At 40.4% G+C, this 26501-nt stretch overlaps 1 protein-coding gene across 2 annotated transcripts in view; it reads left to right on the top strand.

The window, feature by feature from the left end:
* The window catches only part of LOC141085560 (myosin-binding protein C, fast-type-like), a 157292-nt gene that overhangs the window by 43197 nt on the left and 87594 nt on the right, over positions 1 to 26501 (top strand). Inside the window, exons 2-8 of one of the 2 annotated variants that reach the window (XM_073571014.1) lie at positions 3092 to 3181; positions 11689 to 11718; positions 18509 to 18586; positions 20281 to 20429; positions 20667 to 20784; positions 21367 to 21415; positions 21505 to 21564. In XM_073571014.1, the coding sequence (XP_073427115.1) occupies positions 3092 to 3181; positions 11689 to 11718; positions 18509 to 18586; positions 20281 to 20429; positions 20667 to 20784; positions 21367 to 21415; positions 21505 to 21564 (574 nt within the window). The remainder of the gene's footprint in view (positions 1 to 3091; positions 3182 to 11688; positions 11719 to 18508; positions 18587 to 20280; positions 20430 to 20666; positions 20785 to 21366; positions 21416 to 21504; positions 21565 to 26501) is intronic. The other variant, XM_073571015.1, reaches the window with a different exon arrangement.

Here is a 26501-nt window from a genome sequence, read left to right on the forward strand (position 1 = left end):
AACACACATATTCAAGCTTCCATCCCAAAGCCACCTACCTTGGGATTCAGAACGATCATTCAGCATCCTGCCACTCAATCCTCTCTCCTCGGACACTCACACAGCACCCCCTAGTGGACACAGTAGTCACTACACCACAATATATTATATTTAAGTTGGAATGTAAGACAGAAAACAATCAGATAAAAAGTGCTGGGATATTTTTTGCTTGCTTTTTTGTGCATAGTTTGTGTTTAGTGTTTTCTTAGACAACAAGCAGTGTCGTTGATCTTTGATTGACCCATTTGCTCCAAAAGCATCTGTCATGGGAGTCTGATGAGCCTCGGTTTGCTGTCAGCCAGACACTGTTGAGCTGTATTTTTGACAGCTTTGTTTAGAAGTTTCTCTTCTTCTCTGCCAGTGGTCAAAAGGATTTCTGGTAGGTTTAAAAATTGAGTCACCTGTCCCCATGAAATAATATAGACTCACACATTTACTGTATCTTTTTATAGGGAGTGACTTAGAGTACATTCAGGGGAAAGTAGTTAATATTAAAGGCAACACAAGAGAATATTATAGCACACTATTAAATGGTAGTGCCATTACTGGGGTATACTATGTCACAGCAAGAGGGGGAAAAAAGAATCAGCAATGCCAATAAAGAGTGTCACCTCTCCAAATCTGTTTCTCTTACTTTTATTTATATATATATATATATGTGTGCCTACAAAACGAAGATACAGTATGCAAATATCCTTTCAGAGAGGAAGAGTACTTGATCTCCAGTGCCTCCTATTTGATGTAGTAATCCTTTCTGGTTTGGCAAGATTCGTTCAAAGGGTTAAAATTGACTTTTACGATTACTACCTCTAATAGGTGGCACCAGAGATTAAGTCCTCATCCTCTTTGAAGAGGCTGTTTGCATATTTAAATTCTCAGAGAAGCATTGCATGGACTAAAAGTCTCTTTACACTGTCTAGGCACTCTCCAAAAAGAAAACCTTTCCTCCTTAGACTACAAAGAAGTCATTTATTCTTCAGATAGTAGAAATTGATGCAAATTCTATCCACATATGCCCTCTGAGGAAGCAGGGGGAAACATGCTTTAGAGCCTGGCACATGTGGATCTGTACCTGTTAGGAGTCAGATTTCTGCCTCTCCTTTGCTGAAATCTAGATCCTCACATTCTGCAGTATCCTGCTCTTCATCTGCTGCAGAGGAGATTGCAGAGGAGATTGCCTTGCGGTAACTTTCTCCAGAGGCTAAGTCCTTTACTCCTGCATCTGAGCATGCTCATGGGACGAACTCCCATTGGAGTTCGGGAGTCAGGTGTTCAGGTCCTGTGTCGGATCCCATTAGCTCCTCTTGGAGACCTGGAGATTTCCAGAAGGTCCCGTTTGGTATAAAAAGCGCGCACGGCGGTTCCGCCCTGCGCTAGTATAGTCATACTGCTGCTGTATGTTTGTTGATGGATGCATGGACTGGTAAATGACTCATTGGAAACCCCTACCCTCTGATACTTCGTCTGTGAGAGTGTTTGAGTTACTGCCAGTACCAGCGTCAGCACGCTATTGCTCCATTTGCCTCAGCAGCCAAGCGTCAGCATTGCGTCTGCTAGTTAGCAGTGTCTTTGCAGTGACTCAGTTCTCGCCGCGCTGCAGTTGCAGCTCTATTTGTGTTCGCGGTTGCGACGCACTTCACCCGATCCTCTTTGGTAGGTCTAGACGGAGTAAGTACCGCCATCTAGTGTTACTCCTGTGACCATATACCGTGGGTGTAGCGCTGACAGTCTGTTCTCATAACAGACTCAGCATTTTTGTGTTTTGTTTCTGTGACTCTGTGAGTTCAACAGAGTCTTAGTAGTGCACATTGGGTGCAGTTAAACCCTGTGCACATTACCGCCAGATTGCTCTGCCATCACCTAGCAGCAGTTATTACATCATCTGCACGGTGGACCCCGAGTGGCGAAGGCACTCTATTTATATTTTTATTTAGTGCCTTCCTCCACTCCTAAAAGTACCATTACGAAGTAAAGTTATCTTATATCGCTTTACCTTCCTCTTTTTGCCGATTTATGTTTATCATAACCCCACTGAATTTATTACTACTTGTGTTATATATGAGGTACTTTGCTCTAGCACTTTATACTTTTCACCTCATTTAGATTCTGCCATTTCAGGTTTGGTGTTTTTTTATTGTAACCACTACTCTGAATACAATCAGGCAATATTTGAATAATATCTACTGATTTTCCAAAATATAATTTTTATTGTTATGTTTATTGTTTGACATTAATGTATCCAGCATTAGCGCTTTACACTTCTATCTCGATTATTTCCATTTACAACAGTATAATTTCCACTTGTTTTTTCATTGTACATATTCAGTGATATTTTACACTAGTACTTTACACCTTTACCTCCATTACTTCAATGCTATCCTTATAGGGTGTTTTATGATATTCACATTTGCTACTTTACATACTCTGATAATATCAATACATGTTTTTATACATAGCGGGATCATTTTGAGGCCATTTCATTCTAGATGTTCGCCATCATACATATGACTAATTTTTCTACTGTTGATATTTATTGATATATATAAGCATGACCATTAATCTAGAGTGTGCCTAAAATTTGGAGATTTTTACCATTACTACTGTTACTCGAATGATCCCCTAATGATATTCTTCTGGCTTAGACACCACTGTGCCCTAACATCTGTAATGAAATGTTTGCTTGTTACCATTTTGTATGAAGTTATATTTTAAAAAATATTGAATAAATGTGTGACTTTAATATTGAAGTTGTATTGCGCTTATATTGGTTTCCCTGGGAGTCCGCTTTGTCTCCCATCATAGCCCATGCTTTTCCATTTCTTAAATTCTAACAACCGACATTAGTTTTGAATTTTTGAAACTCCCGTAAAAATAACCATGGAGAACTGTGTACACACAGCAGTTCTAAAGTCATAAAGGCTGCAAGATATATATTGGATTCTGATATGTGATCTATATTAAATTGCTATGTATAGAGAAATATAAACTAATTGTAGTAACCTAGTAAGAAAAGTTAGACTTTACTAAAAGAAACCTTTTTTTTCTACATCAGCAATTAAAAAAGGAGCCGCTCCTGCAAAACAAGCTGCGAAACCAGAGGCGAAACCAGCTGAAAAGGAGGCTCCTAAAGAAGAGCCAAAAGGTAAGAGTAAAGATACTAATAATGCATTTTCACAATGCAGATCCAAGGGTTGGTCTAAAATGTGAAAAAAATAAACTTTTTGCAGCATACATAATAAAATGTTTCCCTTATCTGGGGTTATACAGCAACTTTGGCTGCAACACCAGTTGCGCAACTAAAGTTTGGGATGTCTCATTGCTACATTGTAGCGCCATACAATTGAATGATGTTAAATTTCGAAGCCCCTTGGTCTAATATTTTACAACTTGCTTGTTGCAGTTGCAGTACCCTGGGTTCATAATGCAACACCATTTACTTATATTGTGCTGCGATGTAGCCAGGAATATTTGGTCAAGTGTCGTGGGCTATGTCACCATGTAACTGTGTCCACGGCCATAATGATACTCTACTACCTAGAGATTAGTTTGAGTCAAGTAAGGGGTTTTACTTTTTATTATTTCATACCCCAAAGGAGCTATATTGTCTCGAGTTTCCGAATTGAGAATTCACTTACAGGGAACCTCTCAAAAACTCCTATGCCTCCAACCATTTATGACCGTAAATAAAATCTGGAAAGATAAAGAGCAGGTAAAACAAGGATTAAAGGTAGAAGAAATGCTCACCTGGGGGGTTGTGAAAGTCACAACCCCTATAGTCGCTTGAACAGATATAGACTACTGTAGATATACAATGGTATATCATGTATAAAGTGAAGGTCATTTCGCGATGTCAACGGTGTCAAATACAGAAGGAGATCGTAGAGATTCAATTGGGGTTTATTTATCAACGCGTTTCGAGCACACCTGCTTCTTCCTCAGGACAAACCACAAAATCTTTGTTTTTTTTTCCTGAAGAAGAAGCAGGTGTGCTTCGAAACGTGTTGATAAATAAACTCCAATGGAATATCTACAGTCTCCTTCCGTATTTGACACCATTGACATTACAAATTTACCTCCACCTTTCTCCAGTTTTGACACGATCCAACCATTTATGAATATATAGACCTTTAAAAGATATGACCCTAAAATGATGCTCCCACAACAGGAAATCACATTTTGACTTTCTATATAAACTGTATGTATCCGGAAGTTCATTGGGGCTTGATGATGCACTTCCAGCTCCTCAGCCTCACACTATATTTCTTGCCTGGCGTTGGAGTCAAGAGACTGTCAATAGCCAAGAGGAGAGTGGAGCCAGGCAAGGAATACAGCATGAGCTGCAAAGTGCATCATCAAGCCCCAATGCACTTCCATATGCTAAATGTCTAAACACAATTTCTTGTTGCTGGAAAATCGTTGTGGGATAAAAAAAAATCAACTTGCTTATCTTTCAAAGGCTTACTCAGATATATAAATGGTTTTGGGGTGTAGTAGTTTCTGACAGGTTCAGTTTGAAAACCCCATTGACAATACCACAGATAAAAAATAAAAAAATGCAAAACATCAACCCAATTATGGTGAAATCACACAATGGCTAAAGGAAAAATAATGAAGCAGCTTTCTTGTACAATCAATAAAAAACTAATAAAACTGGATCTGAAATATACCTAAAACATCGTGTATTTGATGGTTTTATTGATCAATGTGGTGTTTGATGTCATTGGGTTATGCCTTAGTTTGTCCCATATATGTTGATTGTATTTTATATGTATATTCCAAAAATTGTCAACTGTTAAAATTTGTTTTTTGGTATTTTGTAAATGTAGTGTGTGGTCAATATGTAGCTAGGCAGTATGTTAATGTCATTGATGTGTAATATGTTTCCATCTCTACAGGAAAAGGTTTACTTGTCTTGAAAATCTCATTTTATGGCGTAAACTTTATTGACAAAAGAAAAGCTTATATCAAAGTTTAGATCTGACTTTACAATATAATGGCCAAAAAGTTGTAGACCAAGAAATCACAAATCAAAAAATGCTTTGATGGTGAGATGACTACTAGACTGATATGTTCGGAAGAATTTGTAATAGACTCCAAATTGGTTTCAAAGTGGACGCGTGGACTTTTGAGCCCAAGCCCACCAAAGTATCCTGTGGTTCCCATTCTGACCCTGATTTTATAAATTAACCTAAACTAATACTTTTATACATATATATATATATATATATATATATATATATATATATACAGTACAGACCAAAAGTTTGGACACACCTTCTTATTCAAAGAGTTTTCTTTATTTTCATGACTATGAAAATTGTAGATTCACTCTGAATGCATCAAAACTATGAATTAACACATGTGTAATTATATAATTAACAAAAAAGTGTGAAACAACTGAAAATATGTCTTATATTCTAGGTTCTTCAAAGTAGCCACCTTTTGCTTTGATTACTGCTTTGCACACTCTTGGCATTCTCTTGATGAGCTTCAAGAGGTAGTCACCAGAAATGGTCTTCCAATAGTCTTGAAGGAGTTCCCAGAGATGCTTAACACTTGTTGGCCCTTTTGCTTTCACTCTGCGGTCCAGCTCACCCCAAACCATCTCAATTGGGTTCAGGTCAGGTAACTGTGGAGACCAGGTCATCTGGCATAGCACCCCATCACTCTCCTTCTTGGTCAAATAGCCCTTACACAGCCTGGATGTGTGTTTGGGGTCATTGTCCTGTTAAAAAATAAATGATGGTCCAACTAAACGCAAACCGGATGGAATAGCATGCCGCTGCAAGATGCTCTGGTAGCCATGCTGGTTCAGTATGTCTTCAATTTTGAATAAATCCCCAACAGTGTCACCAGCAAAGACCCCCACACCATCACACCTCCTCCTCCATGCTTCACGATGGGAATCAGGCATGTAGAGTCCATCCGTTCACCTTTTCTGCGTCGCACAAAGACACGGTGGTTGGAATCAAAGATCTCAAATTTGGACTCATCAGACCAAAGCACAGATTTGCACTGGTCTAATATCCATTCCTTGTGTTCTTTAGCCCAAACAAGTCTCTTCTGCTTGTTGCCTGTCCTTAGCAGTGGTTTCCTAGCAGCTATTTTACCATGAAGGCCTGCTGCACAAAGTCTCCTCTTAACAGTTGTTGTAGAGATGTGTCTGCTGCTAGAACTCTGTGTGGCATTGACCTGGTCTCTAATCTGAGCTGATGTTAACCTGCGATTTCTGAGGCTGGTGACTTGGATGAACTTATCCGCCACAGCAGAGGTGACTCTTGGTCTTGCTTTCCTGGGGCAGTCCTCATGTGAGCCAGTTTCTTTGTAGCGCTTGATGGTTTTTGCCACTGCACTTGCGGACACTTTCAAAGTTTTCCCAATTTTTCGGACTGACTGACCTTCATTTCTTAAAGTAATGATGGCCACTTGTTTTTCTTTACTTAGAATTTGTATTATGGAAAGAAAAAAGCAGCTAACAGTCTATTCAGTAGGACTATCAGCTGTGTAACCATCAGACTTCTGCACAACACAAATGATGGTCCCAACCCCATTTATAAGGCAAGAAATTCCACTTATTAAACCTGACAGGGCACACCTGTGAAGTGAAAACCATTTCCAGTGACTACCTCTTGAAGCTCATCAAGAGAATGCCAAGAGTGTGCAAAGCAGTAATCAAAGCAAAAGGTGGCTACTTTGAAGAACCTAGAATGTAAGACATATTTTCAGTTGTTTCACACTTTTTTGTTAATTATATAATTCCACATGTGTTAATTCATAGTTTTGATGCATTCAGAGTGAATCTACAATTTTCATAGTCATGAAAATAAAGAAAACACTTTGAATGAGAAGATGTGTCCAAACTTTTGGTCTGTACTGCATATATGTGTATATATACGGTATATGAATAAAGAAGTCAAGTGTTCTATTTTTGCTTTCAATTTATTCCTGCTTCCTGCTGCTCCCTTGAGCATCAAACTTTTTTGTTTTTAATATTTTTCATATGCTTCCAGAGATATACATCTTTTTATTATGTGTTAATTTTAATCTTTTCCAAAGGGGCGTTGCTCACAGGGTAATTATGCAGGGCAGCCTAAAGACACACCCCAGAAGATCCTGTGAAACACGCCTCCTTAGTAAAGCCTGGAAAAATTAGCACAGAATATAAAGGTCCATATTTCTGAAACCATATGGAAGATTTTTACCTCATTCCGACATCGGGCGTAATAGTCAGCCAATGTCGGACTCCTTCCCTTTCATGTGGGCTCTGGTGCTAAACTAACATTTTTTTGACATATGTCAGCTGTTTTGAACAGCTGACATGTGCCTCAAACAGCTGTGGGTGGAATTGTGATCCACCCATGGCTGTTAACTAGTTAAATGCCACTGTCAAACTCTGACAGCAGCATTTAACACACGCTTCCTGCAAGTGCGCCAGAAATCCCGCCCATCGGCGCCCGTGTCACAAGACCGCGGGTAGCCGATGGGTTGACATGACAACCAGAGGTCTCCAGCAGACCTCTATGGTTGTCACTGCTGGATTGCTATGAGCGCTGCCTGGTGATCTGATCATTGCCTGTCTGTAGCAGAGCCGATCGGGTTATGGCAGCTTCTTGTCTCCCATGTAGACTATTAAAGCATGACAAAAGTAAAAAGAAAATGTTTTTGAAAATATTAAAAAAATAAGAAAATAGTTCAACTCACCCCCTTTTCACCCCATTCAAAATAAAACAATTAAAAAAATCAAACATACACATATAAGGTATCGCCGCGTTCAGAATCCCCCAATCTATCAAAATAAAGAAAAGGATTAATCTGATCTCTAAGCCGCGTAACAAGAAAAAAATTCTAAATGCCAGAATTACGTTTTTTTGATCACCACAGCATTGCATTAAAGTGCAATAATGGGTGATCAAAAGATTGTATCTACATCAAAATGGTATCATTAAAATTGTCAGCTCAGTGAGCAAAAAATAAGCCCTCACCCAACCCCAGATCACAAAAAATGGTGGAGCCATGGGTATCGGAATTTGGCGTTATTTTTTTTTAACACACTTTGGAATTTTTTTCATAACTTAGCTAAAAAAGATCCTAGACATGTTTTGTGTCTATGATCTCGTAAGGACCTGGAGAATCATAACGGCAGGTCAGTTTTAGCATTTAGTGAACATAGTAAAAAAGTAATACAAAAAACAATTGTGGAATTGCACATTTTTGTACTTTCACCTCACTGATATGCTAAAACCAATGGTGTCGTTCAAAAATACAATTCATCCTGCAAAAAACAAGCCCTCACACGGCCATATTGCCCAAAAATTAAAAAGTTATGCCTCTGGCAAGAAGGGGAGCAAAAAACGAAAACGCAAAAATGAAAGGGTTAAGGGGTTAAAGAAACTGAAACTGTGGTTGATATTTATGAAAGCCCTCATTAAAAAAAAAGTTGCTAAAGCTAATCCCAACAAATTATAGTTTATAATTAAAGTTTTTATTTAATTCTAAAAAATGATGTGCCTAATTTGTGGAACCCAGGTTTTATAAATGCCACCAGTGTGTGCTGATTAACAGCAGGCATAGCTCCAATCAATTCTGATGTGCATGCTTCACCAATTTGAGTGTTGTTTTACAATACTGCAGGACCAATTTTAGGAAAGGCAAAGGGGGAAATTGCCCTCGGTCTTCTATCACTTTCCTTAAAATATTTACTTGTAAATCTCAGATGTTAATCTTGAAAACTTGAACCTAGGGCCAGATGGCTACTGGTATTTAGGCAGTGTATAGCAGTAGTATTATTTGTACACGCTATGGCATTATAATTTAGGCATTCCTCTAGTTGTTACAGTGGTATTTTATACAGGGCCGGCCCGAGAGATTACGGCGCCCTAGGCGAAACTATTTTGTTGCGCCCCTACTATTCTTGGCAGTAGATGAAAACTTGGGATATAAATTTAGGAGCAAAATAAACCACAACAACAATGATTAATTAACTCTCTCCTAACTCTTTAATCTTCTGAGAAGTTGTATAGGACAAATATATACAAAGTAATCAATAACACAAAACAAAAACGACCATAGGTAATTAAAATTTTTGTTTCCTTGCCTTTTTTTTTGAAAAGGATGACACTAAGTCACCGAGATTAATTTGTTTAACAACTTCAGATTCTATCGAAATTGTTGCCCACCCAACCAACCTCTCTTGCGTCATATTTGCCCTTAAATATGTTTTAATTAAAACTTTTTGCCTTTTGAAAAGATTTTTTATAATTTTTTCTCTGGCGCCCCCTTTGGGTCGGCGCCCTAGGCGGCCGCCTAGTTCGCCTATACGTTCGGGCCGGCCCTGATTTTATACTAATTTTTAAGAGTTTCAAGTCTTTCTAGCCTTCCTTCAAAGGTCTTGCGCAGCGTAGGGTGTGACCATATGACTGCTATACGGTCCTTGAAAAATGGGGGGTCGCTAACTTTCCAATGTGAGACCCTTAACAAGACTATGCTTCACAGAAGAACTTCAGTTGACCCAAAGTTCAATAAAAGGGCTTAGACGAGGATCTCCTACCCTGGTGGAGCATATGATTTGGGCTCCCTCTCTCTATTTATACCATATGATCTCTTGCCCAGATGTCCCCACAAACCATTGTCAAATCCTGCAATAATGTAAAGAAAATAACTCTACATCAGTTCTGATGTCCTAAATTGTAATTTGCCATAATAAATTTGACATAAAATTGAAACTAATATATCATTAAAATATAATCCAAGTTCTGTGCTCAGTATGACATAGTGGAACATTTCAAGGGAAGCTATCATCAGAAAATGAGATAAAGGTTTTTTATTAAATTTAATATTTTTAATTTTTTTTTTACATATTACAGTTAGTGATGAGCAAGAATGCTCGTCACTGGTCGATACTCAATTAAGCATGGGGTGCTCAGGTATGCTCGTTATTCGGCGAGTATCGTATGTTTTGTGGCTGCTAGACAGCCAATGGAAAGAAATCCAAGAAATCACAAGTAGAATAATTGCTTATTTTATCCTGTAAAATCCAAACAAGACGTTTCAGCACACCCCAGATTTTTGTCTTATATAAGATCTGGTGATGCAATGCACGGCACATGCTCCTCTGGAAGCAGTTCAGAGAGAGATGATCTAGGAGGGAGAACTTACATTAGAGCAGGCATATAGGTAGCATTTCATTACTACTGCAGTACTTGTATACCACTGCTGCACCATTAAAACAAAAGTCTTTTTCTGGGCTACATACTGTCTTTTCTCTAGTAGAACCACTGTTACCTGCATTTAGTGTAGGGATAGCTGGTGAAGGAAGGATAGTTTTGATTAGAGGCATATAGGTAGGGTTTATTGCATTTATGCAGGTGTTTTTAGCCTGGTTTTAATAAATAAATAATTTAAAAAAAAGTCTTGGGGACCAATCTATTTTTAATAACCAGGCAAGGTAAAGCACACAGTTGTAAACTTATATTATAAGGCTGGGAAGGTCCATGGTTAGTCAGCCCTTTGCAGCCTAAAAATACAAGACTGCAGCCGACTCAGAATTTGGGGCATCACATTAAATGTGCCAATTCTCATGCTTTGCCCGGCTCTTCCCAACTGCCCTGGTGTGGTGGCAATCGGGTTATTGATAGTTGATTTGTCAAAAACAACAGCTACCATCAATTCCTGGGTTTAGTAATTTGTAGGTGTTTATTGAACACCCCCATTACTAACCAGGTAATAAAAAATAAATACTCACACATAGAAAAAAAACACTTTATTTGTTTAAAGACTTCTACACATTATCCCTTGTTCACCAATTTATTGAAAAAAAAAATCTCATGCAGGTCCGATATAATCGAACGGAGTCCAGAAGAGGATGGCTGAAAACACAAGAAGACAGAAACAAAGACAATATACACTCCATCATTCACCAGTTTATTGCCCAAAATGTTGCCACGCAGTTCCGATGTAGTCCATATTCCTCAAATCTGTATGTAGCGTCTGTGAATAGCAGTAAAATGACTGCTTCTCACAGTCGCTGGGTAGTGACTACGACTCTTATCAGAGAATCTGGGTTTCACAATTTTTTTTTTAAATAAAAATAGTAATGTAAGAAAAAAAAATTGCCAAGTATAAAAAAAAATGTCGCACACAACGGTTTCACAAAAGGTAATTTTCTGATTATAGCTTTCGTTCAATTTCCATATTCATTCAAAAAATATGCTCAGATAACTACATAATATACATTGATAATTTATTAATACCCTATTATAATTATAATTTAGTCATCATTTAATCTCTGTTGTATGTGTCGTTTCTATACTACATGTGGTTTTTGTGTTATATGTGCTGATTATGCATGGCTGCACGTCAAAGTTTTCAAACTGTCATCAATGAAGTCATCGAAGTCTGCAGTGCTTCCCGGGTTGAGTGATGAGATGGAAGAATTATTTTCGAGTTGGGTATGAATAGTGTGCGATATCATCAAGCAGAACAGGAAGACAGAAAATGATCACCGTGGCAAAAAAAAGATCGTTCCATGAGCCTAGGATCTATCCATGTCATGAACATCAAGATTCTTCTTCAGGCAAAAATGAATAGAAAGGTTCTCATTACTATTTGCATTACTAATTTATTTTGTCAATTTCCTTCTTTGATTTGCAGAAGCCCTTGATGGAGAACTTCCAGTGGACGGTAAGTTTTTTTTTTTTTGCAAAGGTAAATATCACATACTGTCAGACTGCTTAGTCAACGTGAACACCGAAAGAAATCCGCAACTATCAAACTTCAAGGAAATTCTGAACCTTTTGGACGATATAGAAGACAACTTGATAATATTGAAAGAGCTTCAAGATAATATCTTCCACCAAACGTGAATGTGCTAAGAAGAAAGATATGGCCAAGATTTTATTCCTACAGTCATATTTGGTTAAGATAATTTTTCATCATACAAGCTAAAACTATCAAGCTAAAGGACAAGAAAGAGCCATCGTAACGTCACTGAAGCATGTGGACATTACTATTCATTGCAAAGTAACTACTGAAATAATGGCAAAATGGAACCATGTCGTTACATGATGGAATAAAAAAGACATAAATCAGTTGATCCTGAAAAAGAAAAAAACATTGCTGACCTTTTTACTATAATATACTGTATATATAAAAAAACCTTTTCGATCACCAAAAGGAAAGATTCCCTGCAAAAAAAAAATTATTAATAACCATGACCTCATCGAAAAAGTGGACATAATTTTTCAAATTTCAAATATCTAGCTTGGCACAAACCTAATAAAAAATATTAAAGTGCCTGTGCAGTTTGAAAATACACTTTGTGCACAATTATTAGGCAATTTGAATTTTTGATGATTAATTTTATTACTGAATAACTTCAGTCCTGTCATAAAATCCAAAAGGTTGATAAGCCTGAAACCTGAATATTTAAGAAGGTAAAAGTGAGGGTTTTGTCATTCTTAGGAGAATATCTGTGTTATGCAACTAAATGAAAAACAAAAAATGTTCCATCTAAATTGGTCATTTTTATGTATTAAACTGAAAATTATAACCAAACAACTCAAAATGTACAAAATAGACTAATGACATTTTAAAAAAAATATATCAGTACCCAATATAATAATATTGCCGCCTTTCTTTTCAATAATAGTCATAAGCCTATGGAGTCTGTCACTTTGTTAATCTGTTGACATTCAACTTCATGAGCAGCACCAACCACAGCCGCCTAGACACATATAATACAGGGGGTGTTTATCCTTCCCATACATCTCCATTTAAGAAGGGCCAACAAGTTCTCAGTAGGGTTTAGATCAGGCGAAGAAGGGGCCATGCCATTATTCTTTAAGGCATTTAGTGGCACCAAGCAGTGGAGACTTCGATGCTGAGACAGAGTATTGTCCTGCAGAACAATCTTCATTTTATTATTATTATTTATTTATATAGCACCATTGATTTCATGGTGCTGTACATGAGAAGGGGTTACATATGAATTACAGATATCACTTACAGTAAGCAAACTAACAATCACAGACTGATATAGAGGGTAGAGAGAACCCTGCCCTTTCGAGCTTACATGATACAGGATGGTGGGGAAGGAGACAGTAGGTTGGGGGTTTGCAGCAGCTCCAGTGATTATGAGGCGGTAGCTCCAGTAGTGGTGAGGAGGCAGCGGGGGTCATTGCAGGCTGTAGGCTATCCTGAAAAGGTGGGTTTTCAGGTTCTGTCTGAAGGATCCGAGTGTGGATGATATCCGAACGTGTTGGGGCAGGGAATTTCAGAGGATGGGGGCTATTCGGGAGAAGTCTTGGAGGCGGTTGGGCGAGGAGCGAATAAGTGTGGAGGAGAGAAGGAGGTCTTGGGAGGACCGGAGATTACGTGAGGGGAAGTATCAGGAGATAAGTTCAGAGATGTATGGAGGAGACAGGTTGTAGATGGCCTTGTAGGTCAGTATTAGTAATTTGAATTGGATACGCTGAGGGAATGGGAGCCAGTGAAGAGATTTGCAGAGGGGAGAAGCAGAGGAGTAGCGAGGAGAGAGATGAATTAGTCAGGCGGCAGAGTGGAGGATGGACTGGAAAGGTGCAAGGGTGTTAGCAGGGAGGCCACAGGAAAGGATGTTGCAGTAGTCGATGCAGGAGATGATGAGGGCATGCACAAGTAGTTTAGTAGATTGAGGGTTGAGGAAGGGACGGATTCTGGAGATATTTTTGAGCTGGAGTCGACAGGAGGTGGAGAGAGCTTGGATGTTCGGTTTGAAGGACAGGGCAGAGACAAGGGTTACTCCGAGGCAGCGGACCTCCATTATGGGGGAAAGCGTGACGTTGTCAATTGTTATAGAAAGGTCGGGTAAGGAAGATCTGTGGGATGGGGGAAAGATGATTAGTTCAGAATTGTCCACATTGAGTTTGAGGAAGCGAGAGGAGAAGAAGGAGGATATGGCAGACAGTCTGGGATTTTGGAGAGCTGAGAGGTGACGCCTGGGCCAGAGAGGTAGATCTGAGTATCTTTGGCATAAAGGTGATATTGGAATCCATGGGACTTTATGAGTTGCCGCAGGCCAAGTGTATAGATTGGGAAGAGTAGGGGCCCCAGGACAGAGCCTTGGGGGACTCCAACAGAGAGAGGGTGGGATGAGGAGGTAGTGTGGGAGTGGGAGACACTGAATTTGCGGTTGGAAAGGTATGAGGAGATCCAGGATAGGGCAAGGTCTTTGATGCCAAAGGTGAAGAGGATCATAATAGGAGGCAGTGGTCAACTGTGTCGAAAGCAGAGGACAGGTCTAGAAGGAGGAGTATAGAGTATTGTCCGTTAGCTTTGGCTGTAAGTAGGTCGTTGGTAATTTTGGTGAGGGCTGACTCAGTGGAATGATGGGGGCAGAAGCCAGATTGTAGATTGTCAAAGAGCAAGTTAGATGAGAGGTGGGAGCAAAGTTCAGCGTGGACATGCTGCTCTAGGAGTTTAGAAGCGAATGGGAGCAGCAATATTGGGCAATAGCTGGACGTGGCTGTTGGATCGGGGGATGGCTTTTTAAGGATAGGTATTTTTGTGGTTTGTTTCAAAGCAGAATGGATGGTACCAGAAGTTAGTGATAGGTTGAAGAGGTGGGTTAGGGATGGGATAAGAGTGATGGTGATGTTGGGGAGGAGGTGGGATTGGATCGGGTCAAGTGCACAAGTGGTGAGGTGTGATTTGGAGAGAAGATGAGCAAGCTCCCCTTCAGTAATGTTAGATAAGGAGGTTATGGGGTTTGGGCATTGGTCTGGTATGCAAAGAGGTTGTGGTGGTTGAGCAATAAAGACTTGCCCTGTTTGGTCTATCTTGTTTTTGAAGTGTGCGGCAAAGTCCTCAGCAGAGATTAGGGAAGTCGGAGGGGGCAGTGGTGGGTGGAGGAGGGAGTTAAAAGTATTGAACAACTGTTTGGGGTTGTGGGATAAGGAAGATACAAGGGATGTGACGTAGGCCTGTCTAGCAGAGGTGAGGGCAGATTTGAATGCAAATGTTGCTTGTTTTAGTGCAGTGAAGTTGTCTTGCAAATGCGTTTTCTTCCAGCGCCGTTCTGCAATTCTGGATGCTTGCTGAAGCTTTTTAGTGATGTTATTGTGCCAGGGTTGTCTATTGATTCGTCACACTCTGTTATGCATGACTGGAGCGACCGAGTCGATGGCTGATGCAAAAGTGGCATTGTAGAAAGTAGTGGCAGTGTCTGTGTCGTGGAGTGAAGCTATGGAGGACAGTGGTAGGATAGAGTCAGAGAGTGTGCGAGTGTCTAGATGTGCGAGGTTTCTGCAGGGGTGTGCATGTTGCTGGACATGGTTGACAGGTGAAGAGGACATGGATGAGAAAGTGAGTTGATTGTGGTCAGATAGAGGATGAGGGGAGGTGGTGAAGTTAGAAAGAGAGCAGAGGCGGGTGAAGACCAGGTCTAATGTGTGTCCGTCTGTGTGGGTGGCTGAGGAGGACCACTGAGTAAGTCCAAAAGATGAAGTAAGGGACATGAGTTTGGAGGCAGCTGACTGGTGGGTGTCAATGGGGATGTTGAAGTCACCCATGATGATGGTGGGAATGTCAGCAGAGAGGAAGTGAAGGATCCAGGTAGATAATTGGTCAATGAACGCAGTGGTCGGGCCCGAAGGTCGGTATATGATGGCCACTTGGAGGTTGGAGGGAGAACAGATGCGGACAGAGTGGACTTCAAAAGAGGGGAGGACAAGGGAGGGAAGAGGTGGGATTGGGTTGAAGGTGCAGTTGGAAGAAAGGAGAAGGCCCACTCCTCCGCCATGTCTGTTGCCAGAGCGAGGAGTGTGGGTGAAGTGGAGGCTGCCATAACTAAGCGCAGCAGGGGAGGCAGTGTCGGAGGGTGTCAGCCGTGTTTCGGTGAGGCCAAGGAAGGAAAAATTATGAGAGGTAAAGAGGTCGTGAATCACATGGAGTTTATTGCAGACGGAGCGGGTATTCCAGAGTGATCCAGAGAGTGGGAGCAGGGTGGTGGTTGTGATAGGCACGGATTTGAGGTGGGAAAGATTTCTGGTGTTTGCGTTTGTTTTGGAATGATAGAAGGGGTAATAATGGGAGGTATAAGCTGTGGGGTTCCAGGGTTGGGAGATATGTCGCCAGCAATGAGAAGAAGCAGAGAGAGGGAAAGCTTTCATTAAAAGATGCAGACTTTTTTCTGTACCACTACTTGAAAAAAGTGTCTAAAAACTATTGTAGTAAACTGGCAGTAGGTTTTAGAATAGATTTTAAGACCATTTAAACCTGAAAATGTCCAACTAGCTCCTCTTTAAAAATACCATCCCAGAGCAGTGACCACCTCCACCTTGCTGGCATATGAGTCGAAGTGGAGGTCGGTGCCCATTACTGATCCATCCATGGCCCGTCCATCTGGTCCATCAGGAGTCACTCGTCTCATCAGTCCATAAAATCTTTGAACAATCTGTCTTCAGATATTTCTTAGCCCAGTCTTGATGTTTCAACTTCTGTGTCATGTTCAGTGCTGGCCGGATTTCAGCCTTTTTTACCTTGACCATGTCTCTGAGCACTGAACACCTTGTACTTCTGTGTCTTGTTCAGTGGTGGTCAGGTTTGAGCCTTTCCTACCTTGGCTGCGTCTCTGAGAATTAAGCATCTTGTAGTTCTGTGTCTTTTTCAGTGGTTGTTGGGTTCAGCCTCCTTACCTTGACCATGTTTCTGAGCTCTGAACACCTCATACTTCTGTGTCTTGATCAGTGGTGGTCAGGTTTATACCTTCCTTGCCTTGGCCGTGTGTCTAAGCACTGAACACCTTGTACATAACTATGAAAGCACTGGAAGATAATGGCTTCCTAGTCACTTCACGTTTGATTCTTCACAAACTGTTAGCAGGCAATGTGGGTTTTTTTTTCTCAACAATTTTTTTTGTGGCCCTGTTGATTATTTGCAACAAAACATTTGATGGTTCTGTGATCACGCCCCAATATCTTAGCACTTTTGTATCCCTCTGTAAGGCTTAACAATTTTTGACTTTTCAGTGACAGATAAATCTCTGATTTGCTCCATTTTGTGCCTGAGAAAAACAAGCTGCCTAATAATTCTGCACATCTTGATAAAGGGTCTTTTATCCTTAAGCCTCACCCTCATTGATTACACAAATACACATAACCTGACCTGCTACATTCAATAAAACTTAAAGTTCATACAACTTCTAGTTGGAAAATCTGCATAAAATTGACGATATGGTCAAAATACTTACTTGCCTAATAAGTATGCACACAGTATGAGATCTTTAGATGTGTGCAAAAAACAAAGGTGTCAAATCTCCCAATATCAGTGTCAGCCTCGACTCCCCTGCAGTTCAATTTCTGGATTGTATGACACAGGGGAGAGCTTGTTGTGTAGAGTCATCAGTAGTGTCATGATCCCAGTGCAGGTTTTTGAGCTGCATACCTGGGGTTAATGTCTGGAGCTCGGTGCAGGTTTTGTCCTGCACACCATGGGTTAATGATTGTGGCCTCTTTCTGGTTCTGGGAGAGCTTCTTAAACCCCTGGGAAGCTTCAATCCCTGCCAGTTATACTTTTGCCTTTGGCCTAGTGTGCTGACCCCTGTGTGCCTGTTTGTTGCTATAGCTTGTTTATATGGTTCTGACCCGGTTCTGTTTCCCGTTGTGAGTTTGCCTGTTGATTTTGTAAAGCGTTATTATCTCTGTGTATGACTCATTGCCTGTGACCTGACTACTCTCTGCTCGCCCCTGTTGTACCTTTGCAGCTATCTCTGTGTGTGACTCACTGGCTACGTCCTGACTATTCTCCCTGTCTATGCCCCCTGGTAACTTTGTCTCACAGTTACCCTGCTAGGAGTTATCTTGCAGCTCCTAGCTCTGTGGACTTTAGGCCACGCCCCTAGCAGTCACGTGCTTCAGGTCCTGCGGCTCTGAAGTACGCATCTACTCGGCTGCTGCCTGCTCCACAGGTATCTTTGAGCACTGTTCGCTTTACCCAGGACACGCGCACTGGCTCAGTGAGCAAGTTCAGTGCGGTGTTCCTGACAAGTAGTATGCGTGAAAGGAGCCAGATGATTGGCTTTTTATCACTTGCTAAGCCGGCTCTCTTCTCCATAAAGGCCAGTGTATAGATAGAGCATTAGGATTAGCTATCTAAATGAGCTAGTCCCACAACTCTGTCCTGTATCAAACATAACCCGAAGTAAAAACTTCAGGGGGCATCTAGGACTGATACTGAATTTGGGAAATCAGTGCCATTTGATGATTGAAATATGTAACTTCTATAAATTTTGATTTTAATTTATCAAAACCTAAAAACTTATTTTGCGGCCAGGAAAAGTATCACGGAGCAAACAAAGGTTGAAACAACCAAAGAGCTCCTATACTTTGAGTTTAAGAACAATGGGAATTAAGTCCCATTTTCCTACCAGAGTTTATCAATGTAATACCAAGAATACATGTTGAAACTCATAATAATGTTTTTGTTTGACTTCTAGACACAAATCCTGAAGAACGCGCCCCTGAACTTGCAGGATTATTTATTAAGTCACCAGAAAATATAACAGTTGAAGCTGGTAAGTGTGGTACAAAAGATTTAACTGAATGCAGCAAAGAACCCCTGTGTCTAATGTTGCCCTGCACTAGGCATAACACAGTTTATCATTTTTTGGTCAGTGTGCTCCTTTAATTATAAGTGACAAGTTCTTGATTCCAGTGTGTTGAAGCAAAAAAATGTAGGGCGCTATTCACATATCCAGTTGTCCTTATTTTTGTAAGTAATTAAGAAAAAATTGATCCCTAACAAATGGAACAAAAATTTCTGTTTTTATCTTTAAATAAATCCATCTATTTTTCAAATGGATACTTTGACCCCAATTAATCCTTGCAGTTGCACTTGTTTTGCTCTAGTTTTGTATGTTTTGTGAGTTTTATTTAGTTTGAACCCAATTCATTATTTTAATTGCGCCTTTTTTAGGTCTATTGTATATGTGATCGGTGATCGCCTGTTTTTGTTTTCTCACTTTGTGCACGGACTATAGCAATTCCAAATCGTTTAGCCTGATTCAGCGATTGAGACTTTTCAAAAATAAAATTGCTAAATTTGCCACAATTTCACTCCAGTCCCCTCCTGATGTATTTTTGAGTATGCCAAAATTTTGCCACAATTTTTCAACTTTTACCACCAACGTATTACTTTTCTTGCCAAGAGTCTAAAAAAAAACAGTTCAAGACAGGAAAAAGCCATTTTTTTTCATTTGCACCAAATTTATGAATTGCGAGAGCCATTTTGATGAATTTGGTACCAAAAATGGCAGCTAATCCCGCAAGACAAAAAAGAAAAGTAAAAAAAATGCAAATGATGAATTAGGCTGTAGTATTTCTGTTCTGCATCCAAGTCTGTACCTTTTAAAATGGATCTGTTTTTTCTTAGCAGTATCTTGGAACACATCTGGTGTTCTGGGTATGCACAGTGCTAAAACACAAATCCATTAACTGATAACATAAATGAAGACCGTCCATTTTGATCTATTTCTCATCGACTTCAAATCTTAAAAAAAATGAATCCACTTACCATCCACTTTTGGGCCAAAAAAAAAAAAAGTTGTGCAAACTACATTTTTGATCCAGCTAAAAAAAGGCTTGCGGCTGGAAAGTAGACAAACGTGTCCTCCATTGTGTTCCTGTGCAAGAATATTTCCCTCTGCCCTGCCGAGAGCAGAGCAAAGTACTAAAGTGCGCGTACGCTTCATCGGCGGTCTTTGGCCTTCCCCGGCACATGCTTATTACAATACTTTGGCAGAGAGAAGTGAGTCTGTGCAGGAGTGTGATTGGGGAACACTGTATGGATCGTGTAGGATACGTCATTGACATGACAGAGCGCAGGAGGGCGTCGATTGTGAAAAGAAGGGAGACGCCGGATCAAGACCAGAGACGCCCATTTCACCGGACGGCACCATCTGTGGGTATAATAAGAGGTCATTTTTGGGATCTGCAGATGGGATTGAGGATTTACATGCAGCATACCACATTTCTGTAAAAGATTGCATAAAGGGGATGGTCATATTTTATATTGGGAAAACAAGGTGATAGGTTCCCTTTAAGGCATAGGTACTGTATAAGCTGTAGGGTTAGGAAACATAGGAAATCTGTTGGGCTATTGCACGCAGATGAACATGCGTTTTTATCTGTAGATGAACATAATATAGAAGGAATTTTGGAGCAGATTAATAACATATTTAATTTAAAACATTTCTATTTTCCTATACAGGGAAGGATATTTTTCTAAATGCAAGTGTTGATGCAAGCCAGTTGGCTGTGAAGCCATCAATTAAGTGGTTCAAAGGCAAATGGCTGGAACTGGGAAGCAAAAGTGGCACTCGGTTCCAGTTTAAAGAAACTATTGAGAAGGAGAAGAAGGTAAGACGATAAGATGTGGGTTCAAGAATCACTAGTATAAGAGCCCGACTGGCTGGTATGAGACCTAGAAACTAATGTTTCCATAAAGTCAGTGATGTTCTTCATTGAGCATATAAGTGAAACTCCAAAGACTACTTTGTCCTCCCTTATTGCATAATCCCACCAGACAGTATTGGAAAGAGAGGGATGAGATGCAGATGTGGTTATAGGATACTGATGTAATACCTGTTTACATAGATATACCATTTTGAACTGAAGATTCTCAAGGCTGTTGCAGCAGATGCAGGTGGATACAGATGTGAAGTGGTTTCCAAAGACAAATGTGATAGCGTTTCTTTTAATATTGACGTGGAAGGTATGTAGCCCTAAATATTAAGCAATATGCTATAAATGTATCTGATTATGCTAATCAGACTCTGATCAGAGTGGGATTCAATTTTCTCGGAGATGGAAAGAAAAAAAGAAAGATTATCCACCATCTCCATTAGAACAGTACATGAAAATTTAACTGCACTCGGATGTCATCCAAGTGCAGTCCATTTTTTTTAACGTATTCGGCATGAATCGATGAGAGCAAGCCAATTCTTGGCCACTCACTCTAAGGTAAAAATTGGACATGTGCATGACCCACAAAATAACATGTGTCCGAGTACTATCAGTAAAAACTGCGGGTAGCACTCATCCTTTTAAAACAGTCGTTTGTACATGCCCTATGATAACTCAGAATGTTATTCACATCTTTGCCGGGAATGTGAAGAATGCAGTGAATCGAATGTTTGGGAAAAATTTGGCGAAGTTGGCAAATTCAAACTTCAAAAATTGTAATTATCTCTAACTGTGGTACGTCACAAGTAAAACAGTTAATTCTCCCACAATGTCTGCAAATTTGCAACAGAATCATCTACTGACAGTGCTATATTCATAAATCCCTTTTTAGCGGCAGCGGTAGAAGAAGGAGGAAGTATTTTGCAATCTTTCAAAAGGACGTAAGTATACATCCACATAATAATATTTATGTCACTTCCTACACTCATTTTCTGACATGAGATTTTGCATTATCTTAAATCATTTCTAGAGGGGAACAGAAGGATGAGAATGCCGGAGAACTCGACTTCAGTGCACTGCTCAAGAAAAGGTAACCATAGACGCATAGACCATGTTATAGAGAAGCGAATGGGGCATATTTATCAACACTGTCCAATTCTCAGACTTGACATCTTATATTGGATCCGGTTTTAGTGGTTAATTTTGTTTGGTAAGATCAGAACATTTTAGACTGTCTAGGCTATTATTAGGCTTACTTTGTGGCAGACATGTGTGCTTTTCATGCCAAGCCTTGCCTTTTTACCAGAAAATTCACACTCATTCACCAAAATTCCAGTGGAAATCACTTTGAAAAGTTGCTAGATGTTTGCGAAACATGGAGTTGTATACAATGTTTGCAACTTTTGGTGTTTTCACACCAGTTTTGTCCAGCTCTGCCAAAATGAGGGGTGTGACACTACAACACCTCTAATCTATCACTAACTCTCGAGTACATGTTCTTGACTGGAGTAAAATTTGTGGCAAGGTGATCAGATGCACATGACACTTTACAGATGCTACTGATTCATTATAGGGAACCTGTCAGCAGTTTTTGAACCTATGAACAAATGGCACCACCTTTAACTGCTCCTGTGCTGCATCCTACAAACGTGTCTATCAACTCTCCTAATATACCCCCAAAAATACCGTTGACAGATTCCCTTTAAGAGGTGTAAGGCGGCCAGGGTGGTAGTTGTGGCAATGGGCTGTACTGTTCCCACACCCTGGTGCCTCACAGATGAACTACAATGTCGCTTCTGCTACATGTGCAGCGTGCGCAGCAGTACACTTACGTTCACTGTCAGAGTCCTTTCAAGTTCTGTCCTCCCTGTTGCACAGTTGCAGTAGAAAACTTCACAGAGCAGAATACATGGGATAACAAGTTTTTACTTCTCAGAACATGAGGTAAATGAAAAATGCACAGTCATTCAGCACTGCATCAGGAAGAAGTAACAAAACTGAAATTACAAGAGAGACTTTTTCTTTTACAATACATTAAGCAAGGAAACTTTACACAACATCGCCATCTACTGTCAGATCAGCAAAAAGACCTCCTTCACACAAACTAAGAAGTCTACAAATGTTGCATATACCTACTCCCTTTCTCAACAGTAAGGACTTATTCAGTCAAACCTAATTTCTTCATTATTCTCTGATGTTTTTCTGAATTCAATGCCTTTGTGAAAATGTCTGCTATCATATCTTCAGTTGGACAATATTCTAATTTCAGGATTACTTGTTCCTGATGATCTCCCAAGAAATTATACTTCACATCAATGTGCTTGGTTCTTGGGTTAACTCTTTCCATCTGAGCAAGAACAAGACATCCTTGATTGTCCTCATTTATTTTTGTAGGTTCCAACTATGATTGTCCTAGGTCTGTTAGCAATTGTCTTAACCGTAGAACTTCTTGACTCGCATGTGCTGCTGCAACATATTCTGCTTCTGTTGACAACAGCGCTACTATTGATTGTTTTTTACTAGTCCAACTAATTGGTCCGCCTGAGAGAAAGAAAAGAGAGCCACTGGTAGATTTTCTGTCAGTTTGACCTCCAGCCCAATCTGCATCAACGTATGCATTTATCACTTGTAGGCAGTTTCAGTTTAACATTGCTAGTTCCTTTCAAATAACGTATTACTCTCTTCATGGCATTCCAATGCGCTTTATTTGGCTTGGACATTTTTCTACTCAGAATTCCTACTGCTGCTGCGATGTCTGGCCTTGTAACAGTCGCTAGATACAGTAATTTTCCTATTGCCATTCTGTACTCTTAATTATTTGGTAACACATTTCTCTCACTATTCATCTCTTTAAGATAATTAGTTTCCATTGGAGACTTTGCTATTTTTGCATCCTTCAATCCAAATGTTTCGGTTATGTCTTGAATTATGTGATTTTGATTAAGAAACTTCCATCTTCTTCTCTTTCTATCTGTATTCCTAGGTACTGTTTCACATTTCCCAAGTCTTTGATCTCGAAATGTTGATTCAGGATTTTTAGTATGTCCTCTTTGTCCCTTTCTTTTTCAAAACAAACTAAAATGTCATCAACATATATGAGTACTTAAATTCATCTGTCCATTTGTCTTTTTGTGTACAGGCAAAGATCAGCTTTGCTTCTTTGAAATTTTTCATTTGTGAGCACTTCCGTGATTTATCATCCCACGCTTTAGCAGCCTGTTTTAAACCGTATATACTTTTCTGTAATTTGCAAACCATGTTTGGGTTACTTTCATCTTTGAACCCTGGAGGTTGTTCCATGTAAATATCTTCTCTTAAACTTCCATTGAAAAATGCTGTCTTTACATCCAGATGTTTCAGTTCCATTTGTTTCATTGCTGCAACTGCAAACAAAGTTCTTAGGCCGGTTTCACATTTGCGCTTTATAGCGCAGCGATGGCTTGCGCACGGCCGCCGCTAAGCCCCTCCCCCTCCCAGCTACCTGCCCACCCCATCTGGTCATCGCCGCCTACTAGCGCACATGGACGCTTGCGATCTGGGCACCCTATCTTTAGCATAGGGTGCACAGATCGTGCGCTGGCCGTGCGCTAGCAGGATTTTGCCATGCGCTGCGCACTCTTGAAGGTACGCCCATGTGCGCCGACGCAGCATGTTGCATTTCGGCGCGCACGGCGCACCTTCAAAAGTGCGCAGAGCACGGCAAAATCCTGCTAGCGCACGGCCAGCGCATGATTTGCGCACCCTATGCTAAAGATAGGGTGCGCAGATCGCAAGCGTCCATGTGCGCTAGTAGGCGGTGATGACCAGATGGGGCGAGCAGGGAGTCGGGAGGGGGTGGGGCTTAGCGGCGGCCGTGCGCAGGCCGTCGCTGCGCTATAAAGCGCAAATGTGAAACCGGCCTTATTGTAGTATGTTTGACAACTGGAGCAAATGTTTCATCATAGTCTTCGCCATATTTTTGAGAATAACCTTTAGCTAAGAGTCTTGCTCGGTTTTGTTCAACAGTGCCATATGTTTGGTACTTTACTTTAAAAACTCATTTACATACTATAGCTTTTCTTCCTTCTGGTAATTCTGTTAGTGTCCATATCTTTGAGTCATGCATGGATTTTATTTCTATTTCTGTTGCCTCTATCCATTTATTAGCTTCTTCAGGAAGTCAAGATAAGTCTTCCCAAGAGGTAGGTTCATAAATTTTACTTGTACTTGCCTTGTATGAGAGGCATTTTGGTGGTTTTCCTTTGTTTTCTCTTATTGAACATCTTGGTTCTGTGTTTGTTTGTAGGTGTATCTCTTAATTTTCATTATTCTGTTTTTTATCAATTTCAACTTCTTTTTCATCAGATATTCCTTCAGCTATATCACTGCCATTTTTCTCATTTTTTGTTTCCAGTGAAATCATAGTGTCTTCATTTAGATCGTCAATGATTGTCACACTGTTACTCACCGTGACTCCTTCTATGGACCTTTTTTAAAGTTTGGAACATTTCTCTGTTGGAATGAATACAAAAACTTTACAACCGAAAACTCTTAAATGATTCACACTTGGTTTCATACCTTGCCACAGTTTATATGGAGTTTTTTCAGTTTTCTGGAAAAAAGTCGGTTTTGTAGATATGTAGCTGTCATTGCTGCTTCACCTCAATATTTCTCTGGTAGTTTGGAATCTGTCAGCATACACCTTATCATTTCAGTCAGAGTTCTGTTTTTCCTTTCTGCTACTCCATTTTGTTCAGTTGTATATGGATCAGTCTTTTGATGCTCTATACCATTTTGTCTTATGTAGTTTTATATTTCGTGTCCTGTAAATTTACCTCCATTATCACTTCTAATGACAACTGGCTTCCTCTAAAACTTGTTATTCGACTTTGTCATGTAGTCTACTAGTTTATTGAAAACTTCGCTTTTGTTCAAGTATGTGAGTAGTCATCTATAAAAGTCACCATATATCTATTTCCTCCTGATGTAGTCACCTTCATGGGTCCACATACGACAGTATGCACCAAATCAAGTGGTCTTGTGCTTTTTGTTTCACTTTCTTTAGGAGTAGATATCCTTATGGCTTTAGATTTTAAACAACATTCACATCTTTCGGTAATTGAGCAATCAGATATCAATAGATCCTTTGTCAATTCTTTCCTTTGTAGCTCCATTATACTTTCAGGATGTCTGTGTCCTAGACGTCTATGCCAAATGTGAATACCATTTTTGTGATCATGTGTACACAACTTCATCTGTTCCTTTAATGTGTCTAGATCAGGGGTCTCAAACTCGGCAGAGTAAATGGGCTGCACATAAAAAATTTGAGCTGGTAGGCCGCATTCCTTTCAAACTTAATACATGTTGTACACACGCGGCTCCTCTCCATACACTTCGTACACATGCGGCTCCGCTCCGTACACCTCGGACACACACTGCTCCTCTCCATACACTTCGTAAACACACAGCTCATCTCCGTACACCTCGTACACACACAGCTCCGCTCTATACACCTTGTACACATGGCTCCGCTCCATACACCTCGTACACACACGGCTCCGCTCAATACACCTCGTAGACATACGGCTCCGCTCTGTACACACACGGCTCCTCTCCATACACCCCGCTCAGTACACATGCGACTCCACTCTGTACACCTTGCTCCATACACTTCATACACACACGGCTCAGCTCCATTCACTTCATACACACACGGCTCCTCTCCGTACACCTCGTACACATGCGGCTCCGCTCCATACACTTCATACACACATGGCTCAGCTCCGTACACTTCATACACACACGGCTCCGCTCTGTACACCTCGTACACACATGGCTCCTCTCCATACACCCCACTTCGTACACATGCGGCTCCTCTCCGTACACCCTGCTCCATACACTTCATACACACACGGCTCTGCTCCGTACACTTCATACACACACGGCTCCGCTCCACACACCTTGTACATATGCGACTCTGCTCTGCACACCTCGTACACACGTGGCTCTGCGCCGTACACTTCATACACACACGGCTCCACTCCGTAC

Source organism: Dendrobates tinctorius, unplaced genomic scaffold (assembly GCF_039654945.1).
Source record: "Dendrobates tinctorius isolate UK_male_01 unplaced genomic scaffold, ASM3965494v1 ptg000028l, whole genome shotgun sequence".
NCBI classification, from domain to species: Eukaryota; Metazoa; Chordata; class Amphibia; order Anura; family Dendrobatidae; genus Dendrobates; species Dendrobates tinctorius.